The 12,995-nt window shown below is 38.8% G+C and overlaps 1 protein-coding gene across 1 annotated transcript in view; it reads left to right on the plus strand.

Moving 5' to 3' along the window:
• The window catches only part of CDKAL1 (CDK5 regulatory subunit associated protein 1-like 1), a 434,593-nt gene that overhangs the window by 293,375 nt on the left and 128,223 nt on the right, over positions 1 to 12,995 (plus strand). Inside the window, exon 10 of the mRNA XM_010004517.1 lies at positions 11,867 to 12,047. Coding sequence (XP_010002819.1) covers positions 11,867 to 12,047 — 181 coding nt within the window. The remainder of the gene's footprint in view (positions 1 to 11,866; positions 12,048 to 12,995) is intronic.

Raw genomic sequence — 12,995 nt, forward strand, 5'->3', positions numbered from 1 at the left:
GAAAGAGTAGTATGAGTCCTGTTTTCCTGAATTTTAACACTGATCATATTATCAAGGGATTTTTCCCAGTTTGTTGGTCCTGTTGCAGACTGCTCTTAAAAGTGAATGTCAGAACATGGCTGCCTTAAATGTATTTTAATGATTTGGAGTGTAACACTTCTCTAGGTGTGCAATGTTTACCAATGCTGTATTTGCATTTACTTTTACTACCTTCTTACTAAAAAACAAATGAACCCAAACATGAAAGAAAAATTTAAAAAGCACATAGTTTATCTAAATTCTAGAAATACTTTAAGATTTTTATCTCATTGTGTCTGTATTGTTAAATGCTGTCAACACCCCTCACAAAAAGGATCTGTTACAAAGTGAAATATTACTGTGAATATTAACAGGGATTATCAGAGACATGACAGATCTGTCACACAAAGGAAATTCAGGACTCTTCATTCTGGAAAAGTTCTGGTTGATACAGACTAAAACAGAGGTCAATACAATCATGAAGGTGAACAAAGTTGTTATGGGTCTCTCCCAGTCTAACAATTAGGGGACATCTGATTAAATTGATGGAATCAAGTGGCAGGCTCAAAGGAGAGAGTGGGTTTTTCTATTTATTTTTTTTTTCTTTTGAGTGTTTATGATGCAGAGGAGTTTAGATTTAAGGGGACAAGTTAATGGAGGAGAAGTCCAGAGGCTACTGGTTACAAAAAACACACTCTCTGACAAAATCCAGTTGTTGGAAGTGAGGGATTCTGGGGGCCTCTACATCTTAAACACTTCCCTGGACTGCTGCTGCTGCCCACTGCTAGCAGTAAACTACTGGGCTTAGGAGGTTCTTTGGTCTGGTCTGTCTTATCTTGTATGTCCCTGACACATGACAGTGCAGTAGATTATAGCAGGGGGGGGAAGACAAGTTCAGAAGGATTTTTCATTTTTTAATTAGCATTTGTTAATGGAGCACTGCTTGCAATTTTTTCGTTTGGTTTCATCATGCCAAAAAAGGCATGTTAATCTTATTTTATGTGCCTGATTTGTGTGTCAGATTGAAGAGCTAAATGACTGCCACTGAAACAGACTTGGATGGGTCCTCAGCATCCAAGATGTTTAGTATTGGTGATAAGCATTGTGTCAGACTGAGAAAAAATATATATTCTCAGCTACTCATGGCTGAGATCCTATTATTTCTGGCCATGCCTGACAGCTCTAATGTTAAACAGTGAAGGGTCATAGAAAATTAGAGTAATTTCAATGGCTGCTTTAGTGCAGCAAACATTAAGTCAGCTCTCAAGAACAGTTCCCTGGTGCAACCCTTAATAAATTCAAACTTTATTTTTAGTGATGACCTTTAGTAATGTGAGCCTTGATCCATTGAGATGCTATTCACTTTTGATGCATCTCCAAATCCCTTTTTTATGCATTTTAAATCAACACATGCTTATTCTGAATTTATGCGTGTGGATAGACAGAGAGATGTAATTTAAACACATCTGTTCAAATATGCATTTCAGATCAACTTGGTGCTGGTTCTCATAATACGGCTGAGTTTTTGACGGCTATAATATCCCTAAAGTACACAGCAGATGGTATTTATTAGAGATTGAATGGAAATGAAGTTTAAGAATGTTGAGCTTTTTGTCTTAAGTCACTCATTTTTTAATCATAAAACAATAATGATCTGAAGTTATAAATCTGTAATGGAGTTTAGTAAAATGTTTCATTTTTATGGGAAGAGCACAGCACCTTATATTTTAATGAAGTTAGTCTAAGCCGTAACTGTTTGAGTTTCTTAGGAAAATTGATAATGAGAAGTATTTTCTTATAAAACATTTGGGTTGCATCTAATAGGAGCTCTAGCAATCTTCACTAATTGTTTAAAGAGAGTAAAATGTGTGCTTTTCTTCATCCTCAGGCAGTGAGCTGTGCTAATTATGAAATGCACTTTTATGTAAGTCACTGTTCCCCAGCAACACAGACAGACCCAGTCCCTGACTATACCTTCTGAAGTTCAGGTCTGGAAATTAGGCCTCCTAGCTGCCTCCAGGTGTCATTCAGCCCAGGTGCTGAAAGAGCTCTTTTGTGGGCAAGAGATGGGCTTGGAAAAGAACAGGCATAAAAAAATACCCATTCTCACTCTCATTTAAGCTCTGAGAGCTGTTAGGTTTGTGCATCTTGATCACAGCTACCACTGTACAGCCTGTGTGAGGTGACTTACGTAAAACCACTAATGACCCTGAAGTTCAAAACCAGCCTCTTAAGCTGCACTTGCAAATCAGTTGGAAGTTGCTGCCGAATGCATGCAGTGACTCTGTAGCTGACCTAGGCTTAAGATGTCATTTCTGCTACCCCTGAAATATAAAGTTTCTTCACTACCAGTCACCTCTGAATTAAATGGTAGGATTTATGGTCTTGCCACTAATTCTTCTATGTGTGCATGTGCATACACCCTTTTCCAGAGAAACCTGCAGGGATACTCTGAAAAAATACTCTAGAGGTTTCTCTGTGGTCATGTCTGGTTTTTGTTTGTCTGTTTTATTATTTTTAAAAAACACACAACAAAAACAAACAACACAACAAAACAATAACAATGCGGCACTGCCATTTCTTTGTCTTGTTTGTGGCATCTTAGGCATCAGTTTCAGGGACATAAGTTGTGAAAACCGTTTTTTTAAAGTCTTAAAATTATGCATTTTACACACATGAAGAAAATATTACTTAAACATTTGCTGGGATTCAGTGTTTCAATAGTTGAGTGAAAGTAAACAAGTAAATTGACTTATATGAAGCCACTATAGACTTTTACAAAAAAAATAACAAAGTTCTCTTCACTTTCATGCAGACAAACTGCAAGGTGAAGGAGAACTGATTTGTGAGACAACCTGGAGTTGTGAGAGGCAGTAATAGTCAGCATTTAAAAATATTTTAAGTAATATAATTGCTTTGCTGTGGGAGCACGTACACAAATAAAAGATGTCAGCAGGTGTCCTGCCAGGGTGGAATCTCATGCTATTGTATTTAATAGAAATATATACACCATAAACAGGTCCAAATCTGCAAAAAGTAATCAAAACAGAAGGCCTGAATGACTAATATGCAGCACAGTTTAAAAAACAATGACGTTTAAGCATGGTAGTTTATTAAATAAACTTTTTTCTTGCACTGAATATAAGCAGCTTTCTTTTTTAGAGTGAGGCCGCAGCTTTCACCCATTTCTCTATGTGATTGTATCTGGCACACAGCATCTGGATGTAATATACATTTAGTTTTTTTCCAATACAGTTTATTACACATTTAATAGAAATTCAATCAAAGTGCAGTAAATTAATCTTTTCAATTGGCTCAATCTGATGAACAGTTGGATAGAAGCAAATATAAGGTCCCTCAGACTTAAATGAAGCTTGAATTAAAAGATATTAATGCTAACTATAGTAGACTGGAAATTTATACATTACATTATTTATATTTATATTCATTTTTATATTTCTAGAGGTTTGACTCCCTGGCCATGTTCACTCCAATATCTTGCCACCTCTCTTTTCTTTTATATTTTATTGCAGTCTGTCAAATATCTGTCCGGTCTTGCCATCTATACTTTTGTTGCTAAATTTTATAAGAGTGTTTTAAATTTCTTTAGAATTTGTGGTTGGATCTTCCCTACTTATCCAACATGTAGATGCAAAATCTTCTACTGTTTGTCCTGATAATTTTGATTATGTTATTATGTGTCTAGAGCAATTGGACACTGGAAAAAGAAACGGCAGCATTAAATAGAATTGTATATAAGAATTAATAACATACATTCTGCAGTGAACTTGATAGTACTGCTTTTTTTCTTACATCAGTTTCTTAAGTATTAATGGTCATGATACATATATATAGCTGCATTTGGATATGCAGTCTTGCCAAATGATAGTTTGTATCTAGCCTGTAAGGCTTATCATTTAAAAGACTTCACACAGAAATGTTAATGAATGTCTTTTGTCATTGAAGCGAGGTACTTTCCAGTTTCACTCTATGTGTAAATCAGTTGAGCAACTGATAGGAGGGTTTAAAAGAGCTCCTTTTTCTGTCACAGGGGTTTGAACTTGTACATCCTGGATTACTTTTAAACACATATGGAAAACATTACTAAGAAAAACATTGTCAGTGGATATCTATTTGTTAGAAGTCTGTACATCCATTGCATAATTTAAGGTAAATAATAGACTGAAAAAGATTGAAAATCCCTTCTTCAGAAATTATGTTCAGGTTTACTCCCCTAACTCCGGACACTTAAATTAAGAGTATATTTTGCTGTGCTCGATTCATAGGCCATGGGGAGAGGAGAATCATAGGAGGGTTTCAGATCAGAAGGAGGCTGAATCTCTTCCTGCAAGTGTGGCTCCATTCTCAGGTTAATCTCCATATATAGTCGAGAGAAGTAGGGTGAGGTTTCATGTTGTTAACTAGCCTTTCAAAGAGGCAGTGCTTCCAGCTGAGCAGTCTGTTTCTCTTGTGCTAGCTCCAACTCCTGTGTCTCCTCAGTGAGCAATTCAAGATTAGGTCAGAAATCCCAGAAGACTCAGGCCTTGCAGAGAAAAAAGAAACAGAGGAGGAAAGAGCTTCTGCAGGACTGTGTGTGGTCACGGGGAAGATGCAAACATTACATCTTTTTCAGCTCAAACACAAAATGGCATGTTGAGATATCTGATAGAGTTTGCAATTATGCTTGAAAGACCAACTCTCAGATAACCTCATTTTATCCATTAACATTAATTTCATTTGCAGGTTCCCTAAACAGGCATATAGTGCAGAGAGGTTCTAAAATATAAAATAACATATGAGGCTGAAATAACATTTCAGAGTACATTGGTTTTATTTTCATAAGAATTGCCCTTTTATTTCCTAACATTTTTTTCAATGCAGATTTCTAATTTATGAATAAAGAATTTGCTAGGTCATCAAGTTTTTTGTTTTGACCTTAAGTGCTGTAGATTTCCCAGGCAGTTCATGTACCTTTTGTAAGAACATACAGTGTTTTAAATATATTCATGTAGCTATTTATTCTAATCCAGTATTTTGTTGTACTGGGAGGTGTGGAGGTGGAGGATCTTTGTTAGGAGTGAGCTGATGGCTTTAAGTCATTGCTGAATTTAAATATTAATTCCTGGAGGGGAAGTAGGAGGAATATGTGATCATGCAAAAGAATTTCAGATGGCCACATGGTAGGTGAAGGTGAGGATGAATTGCATTTTAGCTCCTTTACATAATTTCTTCCCTGAGCATGATTTGGTTTGTAATGATTTTTGCTGAAGGAAATGTTTGCTATGACTAAAACCACATGAAATGATCCATGTAACACCTGAATCCTAGCAAGTTCTACACTTTTGCTGCTAGTTTTCTTAGACCTCTGTGAAGGTCCATGAAGCTCCACTGAAAACAGTGAAAATGGGGTGAGGGTGGGTATTACTATTTTTATTTTTGGCAGCTTGACATTTTTATGTCTTTCCTAAATCAAATTAGTACGGATTTTGCATTTCACTCCCAAGTTACCTTCCATCAAGAGTTCTCTAACTTCCCTCTGTTAGAAATTTGGTGTATGGTAATATACTGCTAGTCCTATTTCTCTTTTCTCTAACATTGGTGACTAAGTCCTCTGAGCAGAAAAAAGCAGGGAAGTTCAGTTCATTTGTCACTGTGAAGGTATGACTGCACTGTTTGCTGGTTAGTATTGTGCAACAGAGATACCTGAGCAAACAGAGCTCCAGGAACTACATAGCTGTAGTAGCACAGAGCTCACTTCAGACTGATTTCTTCTTCCAGGCTTCCTTAGAGCTAACTCAGATACCTGCAAGCTCAGAGGAGGCAATTCTCATGGCAGTAGTTACCCACAGCAAATTTTTTTGCTTACCCATGACTTTACTTCCAGGCATCAGCCACTCCTTTTGGAAGTAGAACAATTTTTTCTCTGACCTAATAGACTGACTTGGTTCCTCTTCAGGAAGAGGGTAAGATCTTGCATTTCTTCCGTGTCCTTCAAAGATATTTGTTCCACTTTTCTGTGGGGTTTTGGATGTCTGTCCTCTCTGCACTTGTTCGTGGTCATTTCTAGCTGTGCTGGTCCTTACAGCATCACACTAAAATGGACACTTCCTTACTGTAAGATGAAGTAATTGCTTCTTTTTGGGTGGTAAGAACTGCCTGAGATGATGATGGTTGTATTGCTGGTCTATTACAGGATGATAGAGCATAAATCTACTTGAGTAGATGGAAGGGATTTATCCATGTAGAGGGGACATAAAGGAGAGAATGTTGAGGAACTTTAAGTATTAGTGCTGTATTATCTTATGCATTGCCTGAATTATTCCTCAAATTAATATTTTTTTTCTGAAATTCCCTAATTTTATTGTCAAATGTTTAAACTGACAATTGACTTGTGGCTGTTTATTCTTAGTTTCTAAAGTTAAGTGAATGGACGTGATCATGTGTCTTCAGAGAAAAAAATCTAACAAGATTTATGATTCCCAGAAAAATAATTGCACACAATCTTTGTAGGCATTTGTCAGGATCATGGAGCTTTAAATGCCTAGAGAAGTTTACATCATTTTATGTTCAGAAGTATTGAAACAGACTGACCACCTCCATTAGCTAGGCAATGAGGACCATCCAGACTTGTGTATATTTGAAGCAAATTTCTGCTTTTAAAAAATCATTTTATCTTTCATAAGGACCACTGTATATCCTTGGTTCACTGAACAAGGTGTTGTGGAGCTTCTTTCTATACTGAACCTAGAAAATGTTTGTTGCAATTGATTTTTTTATATGTAATGCAAATGCATTCATATAATAAACGTTACCAAATGCTTACTGGGGATATTAAGCAGTTTTTTGCTTTGTTTTCTTCAGAATACATAAACTGCATTTAATTTGATAAAGTGATGTAATACTGGCTGATGCACCAGAATTTGATTCTTGTGTAATTTTGGATCGTATTTCATAGCTGGTACAGCTATGAAACATCTGGTGAAATTATGCAATTGTGGAGGTTTGGTTTGGTGGGGTTTTGGTAGCAGGGGAAGGGCAGCAGGAGTGACTCCTGTAAGAAGCTGAGAAGCTGCCCCTGCTCCAAACCCAGCCAAGGAGCCATTAGAGGGACAAGAGATGCACCTCTGTGATTAACATATGAAAGAAATGAGAGAACTGAGATAACACCTGGGCAGAGTGAACAGTTGGAGAAAAGAAAAACTGTGCTGGTGAGGCTGGTGTTTGGTGAGGAAGAAGGAGCAGAAGGTGCCCAAGCAGAGGTTTCCCTGCAGCCCATGGCGAGATGGCAGCTGTGCCCCTGCACTCATGGGGGAACGTGGTGGGACATTCCCTGAAGGCGCCAGGAGGGAGGAACTTGGTGGCTGTTCCCGAAGCCCCCGTGACTCTGTGGGAAGCCCAGGCTGGAGCAGCTCCGGGCCTGGTGGGAAGGGCTCAGGAAGGAGAGGTTCCTGGAGGACTCTCTGCCATGGGAGGGACCCCGTGGGGAAGCAGGGCAGGACTGTAAGGAATCCTTCTTCCTGAGGAGGCAGGAGCAGCAGGAACCACCAGCCTGTGAAGTGACTCCAAACCCCATCCCCTGTCCCCCTGTGCTGCTGGGGGGAAGGAGGGAGAGAAACCGGGAACAGAGGGATTTGGGCCCGGGAAGAAGGGAGGGGTGGGGTAACATCTGCAAGCCCTGCCCTGTCTGTGTCTGTGTCCTGGGTGTGTTTGATTAGTGTGAAATTAAATTATTATTTTTCCCCAAGTTGAGTCTGTTTTGCCCAGGACCTTAATGGGTGAAGAACCTTCTTGTCCTTTGTCTCGACCCAGGAGCTTCTAGTTGGCCTTTGTCCTCCTCACCCCAGAGTGTGTGTGTGGGGAGCTGAGTGAGCGGCCGTGGGGCTGCTCCTTTATTGCGTTGGGCCCAAACCACAACAGCAATAAAGGATTTTGTTATTCTTTGCTTCAGATTGTCAGAGCAAAGATAATTTTAGTTTTCAAGTGTATATGAGCTTTATATATTTCTGCAATTATATCTTTTTCCCTGTGTTTTCATTAAGAAATCGTGTTTCACGTATGGAACTAATGGTACTTATTTTTGTTCATCAGTGCTTTGAGAAAGGCTAAAGAGCTTGTTTTTTATCATTAACTGGATTTTATTCTGAGTGAAATCTCATGCTTTTCTCCCCTTTTAAAACTACTTCTTTAACAATATTATCAACAGTGATATTAAAATGCAATATGCAGTGTCATATTTTAGGCAGTCATACTGGATTGAACTGTAATTAATTGCTGTTGCTGAATACACTGTGGTCCTTATTCTCCTTTCATACTCTAGCTTTTCTTTGTGTGTAATAATTCCATCCTGGAAAAAATCTAATTACAAAGATAATTAACACCTTATCACCAAATGGATTTTAGACATTTGTAGAGTTTATGAATTTTTAAAATATGTAATTTACTTTTAACTGAATGACAACTGGTGTTATGGAGAAGAACATATTTTATTTTATCTGTCTTGATTGAACCTTAGAATTCATGTTGCTATAGAAACAACCAAACCTTTATAAAGGATAGTATTACTACTACCATTGGTAATAAATTATTTGACTGTTGCCAATAGTGTCATTAAAATGGTTGAAATAACTTCATTTAAATGGTTTTGTCAAACATAATGAATGCTCTGTTCATGATCTGAGAAATTGCAGCTGACATTATGTGATACTAATTTATAAAGTAATGTACTTTTTCCTCCAGAAGCTTACTATTAATGCACAGATTTGTAATGTGAATAAAATCACATTGCAGAATATAGTGCTCATCTGCTTACTCAGTCCTTAAAGCTAATGAATGTTATTGTTACCTGATATCAAGCAGAACTTCGTATCTTGCAGTTTGTCAGCCTTAAGAAGAAAGCAATGGCAATTGAGGCTGTTTAGCCACCAGCTCTCAGGATTTTTGCTGTTCTGTGCCATATTCAGCTTATGCTTCCCAATTATTACTGGGCTAAGTCCTTGAAAATGTTCAGTTTTATACTGGTTCGATTTGGCATTCATATGCCATGTTTTAACTTCATCTCAAATGATGGAGTCTGAATTTGTGAACCCAAAAAGGAATTGAAAGAATTTATTTTTCATAAGGAAAAGGTAAAATAATATTCTAATAATAAGATGTGTAATAAATTCCTGTGCAGCTAACTATATATTCAGGCATATGTAAAAAGGAGGCCCAAGACATTTCCTTTAATGTAAGTGCATTGCCAACACTTAAATAAATTTTTACATTAAAAAAAAGTCACAAAAGAGATTTGCTACCATATACTGTTTGTATGTGTATATGAAAGCCTCTGTGGTAAATATAAGCTGTGCATGATCTAATACTTCACCTCATCAAATTACTAAGAACAATATTCTCTGCTTCCCCTTTCTTGGGTTTTTTTGCCAGCAGATTCTCCTGTTCAGTACAGTTCATTGTTGCAGGAAGTTTCTATTTCAGATATTAAGATTTTAGTTTCTTCACTCACTGTAACCACAGCATTATTTTTTCTGTGATGTGCTGTCTAATAAGAAATTATTGTTCTCTTTGGCCATTCAAATTTTTTGTAAGAGTGACTTGGATTGCATGTGTTTGTATTTACAGTTCTGCTGTTTCTTGTTCTGATGAGGGGAAGAGAAGCCTTCCAGCCATTTCCTTAGGTCGGATTTAGTCTTGGAGACCCCTTCTTAAGCTCAGATGTGAGCTTTGCTTGTGGCAGTGGTCTTGTGCCCTGCACCCCTAGAAGAAGCTGTCTCAGCTCTTCCCTTGCCTGTAGCCTACTCAACTGTAGAATTAGTTTGGAAGGAAACTCTGGAAGTGTCAGTTATTTCCCCCACTTGAAGCAGGGTCGGCTTTAAGTCAGATACCACCAATATCATTATAAGGTTCTTATTTTTCCTTACAAATAATATTTTCTCCAGTTCATCATTGTTACTGATAGTGTAGAATCAATTGTGTTGTAGATACATCTCTGTTGTTAGGGAGTACTATAAATTTCTGCCTCTCTGCAGAGGAGATTTATCATAATTCCCACTTAACACAAGCAGGCTGAATACAAAACAGTGCTGTGGTTTCCCAGTTTCTCATAGGGCAGTGGTCATCCAGCCAGCTAGCATCAGGTTTTGAAAACTGAGTTGGTATCTCCTGGGTCCCATGGAATGCTCTATAAGTACCATGCAGTAAATTTCTTGGTTGTAGGACTTACTCTTCTGGGTCACGTCACAGAATGAAAAAAGGGCTGAGATTGGAAGGGATTTCTGAGGTCATTTTGTCCACACACCACCACCCTCTCACCCCCACTTAGGGCAACCTAGAGCCAAGTTACCCAGGACCATGTCCAGACAACTTTTTAACATCTCCAAGGAGGGAGACTCCACAACCTCCCTGGGCAACATCTGCAGACAGCAAACCTCTCTAGATGGTTGATTAGGTTGACAGGTGGATGCCAGTGTCCTGCATAGTAGGGAGTCAGTCACCCATTGCAATGACTTGTTGCTTCCGCCTGGTAGTCTTGTGTGGTTTAGGGAGAAGGTGGACCAGATACTTTGCTTGTTGGCATATCTGGGTCATTTTTTACTTTGAGGGTGGCAAGCCTGTTTTGCAGTTGTAAGTTCTTAGGTGGGGCAAGATCCTTGGTGTCAGAACTCACCAGCTTCCATAATTCCCCTTATCCAGAGGTTTTGCTTGCCTCAGCAATGGGGGTTGACACTACTTGCTTCTCTGTTGCAGATGGGGGCTGAGGCTCTTCAAGCTGTTGAGCTGCAGAGAAGGTCCAGTCTATCTCCCTTTCTACTTGTCTGATGCTGCTCAGCTTGCTAACTTCCTCATATAACTTCTCTGCTTGGAGACACAGCTCTTTCAAGACACCACAGCTACTGCGGGCCAGAGAGACATCTCTCCTGGCATTAGAGAGAGCTTCCAGGGTCTCCCTGCAACTTGGGACTTGGAGGGCTTCATCCACTATCTCAGTCTGGGTGCAAGCCTCAATCCTAGCAGGGTTGGCTACTCCAACATCTACTGAGGAAAATGCTCAGTGACATGTTTCTAAGACTATCACGGTGGCACAGCACAACTGAAGGCCCCTGCCTTCACCTCCATCCGTGCACTCCGCTGCGCTCACTGCTGCCTCTCAGCTGTCCTCTCTTAAGCTGCTGTGTGAAAAGTGTTCTGTGTATTCAGCCCAAGGGGAACAGTGGAAATGTTGACCTTGCTAAATAACAAGAGATCTCTCAGTGCCTGTGCATTTGTAAACTATTTTATTTTCCTTTTCAAGCAAGTCATAAGCTGATTTTACAAAGTGCTGAGTTAGAAATTAACTTGTGACTAAAAGATGTCTTATTGGCTCCAAAGCCAATTTTGTTCACATCTTCAAGGTTATGCATCATGCCAGTCCCCTCTTCTGGATATCCTTTTCTACTTTGGTAGCAGCACTGTAATGCATTACATAGTTTACAAATTCTAGTGGCTAAGTGTCGTAAGTTATATATTTTGTGGATTAAGCAGTAAGAATTCAAGAAAATCACAAGCTCTGCTGATCACCTATAATTTTGAATGAAGGAGAAGTTGGTCCAGATATTTTCACTCTTCTGTCACAATCCTAATCTAGTATTTTTTGTAGTGTCTGTCTTCCATGTGCTCTTGACTGAGTAGAGTACCAAATATATTTTTCATTATCAAGCAATGGTATTAAAATCTTACTATTTTTCAAGGAACATTTTAGGTCTCAGTTTCTGCTGATAAAGTTGAAGAGCTGTAAGTCTATGTACGCTAGCTTTTAAGGGAGCAAGATATTTGCATGTCCTTAGTTAAATGTTCCTTTCTTCTGTTTTTACAGAGTGCCTGGAATAACAATTGCTACAGACATCATCTGTGGTTTTCCAGGAGAGACAGATGAAGATTTTCAAGAAACAATGAAACTTGTAGAACAATACAAGTTTCCAAGCTTGTTTATTAATCAATTTTATCCACGCCCAGGAACCCCAGCTGCAAAAATGCATCAAGTTCCAGCTGCAGTGGTAAGATCTATTTTCTTGTGCTTGTGTGCACATTGTACTCAGATGTCTTTAAATACGTAAAGCACATACATGAAAATGTAGATTTTCTGCAGAACTACGCTACAATTCAGTTAAAGTTTTTTTCAGTCCAGTAAGTGCAATCATAGAATCATAGAATCCTAGGGGTTGGAAGGGACCTTGAAAGATCATCTAGTCCACCCCCCCTGCCAGAGCAGGGTCACCTAGAGTACATCACATAGGAACGCATCCAGGTGGGTTTTGAATGTCTCCAGTGAGGGAGACTCCACAACCTCCCTGGGCAGTCTGTTCCAGGGCTCTGTCACTCTTACAGTAAAAATTTTTTTTCGGATATTCACCTTGAACCTCCTATGCTCCAATTTACACCCATTACCCCTTAAGTGCAATGATTGTTGAATTGTCTTTACAAGTTTGCTGGATCACTGAACGCATTTTAATCTATAAATTACTGTTGAGATTGTTAGGAACGGTAAAATAGTGGTTCTGCTGAAGTCGTGTCTTCTTTCTACCAAGTTTGGGCTGAATGGGTACCAGGAGTGGTAGCTGACTGCTTATGCATTTTCTTTTTTTTCCATTTTAAGTCTTTTGTGACTCCAACAATCTTGGCTTATTATGAATATGCAAAGTATTAATAATAGATCAATTATAATGTTTGATTTATTTGTGAAATATCGAATTTGCAGGGAGCTTCTTCTCAAGACTCTCCTTATACACTGCTTATAAACTCTGCTGCTTTCAGCCTGCATGTTAAAGGCCATTGATCAAGTTGGCATTTGATCTTTCAGTTTGAGGTTCTCCTCTCCTTTCTCCTTTTCCCTTTTCCTTCTCTTTCCCCTTCCTCCTTCCTTTTTCTTCCCCCTTCCCCCTTCCTTTCTCTTCCCCTTCTGTTCCCTTCCTCCTTTGCTTCCCCCTACCCCCTTCCCCCTTCCC

The sequence above is a fragment of the Chaetura pelagica genome, unplaced genomic scaffold (assembly GCF_000747805.2).
Source record: "Chaetura pelagica isolate M959 unplaced genomic scaffold, ChaPel_1.0 scaffold78, whole genome shotgun sequence".
NCBI lineage: Eukaryota > Metazoa > Chordata > Aves > Apodiformes > Apodidae > Chaetura > Chaetura pelagica.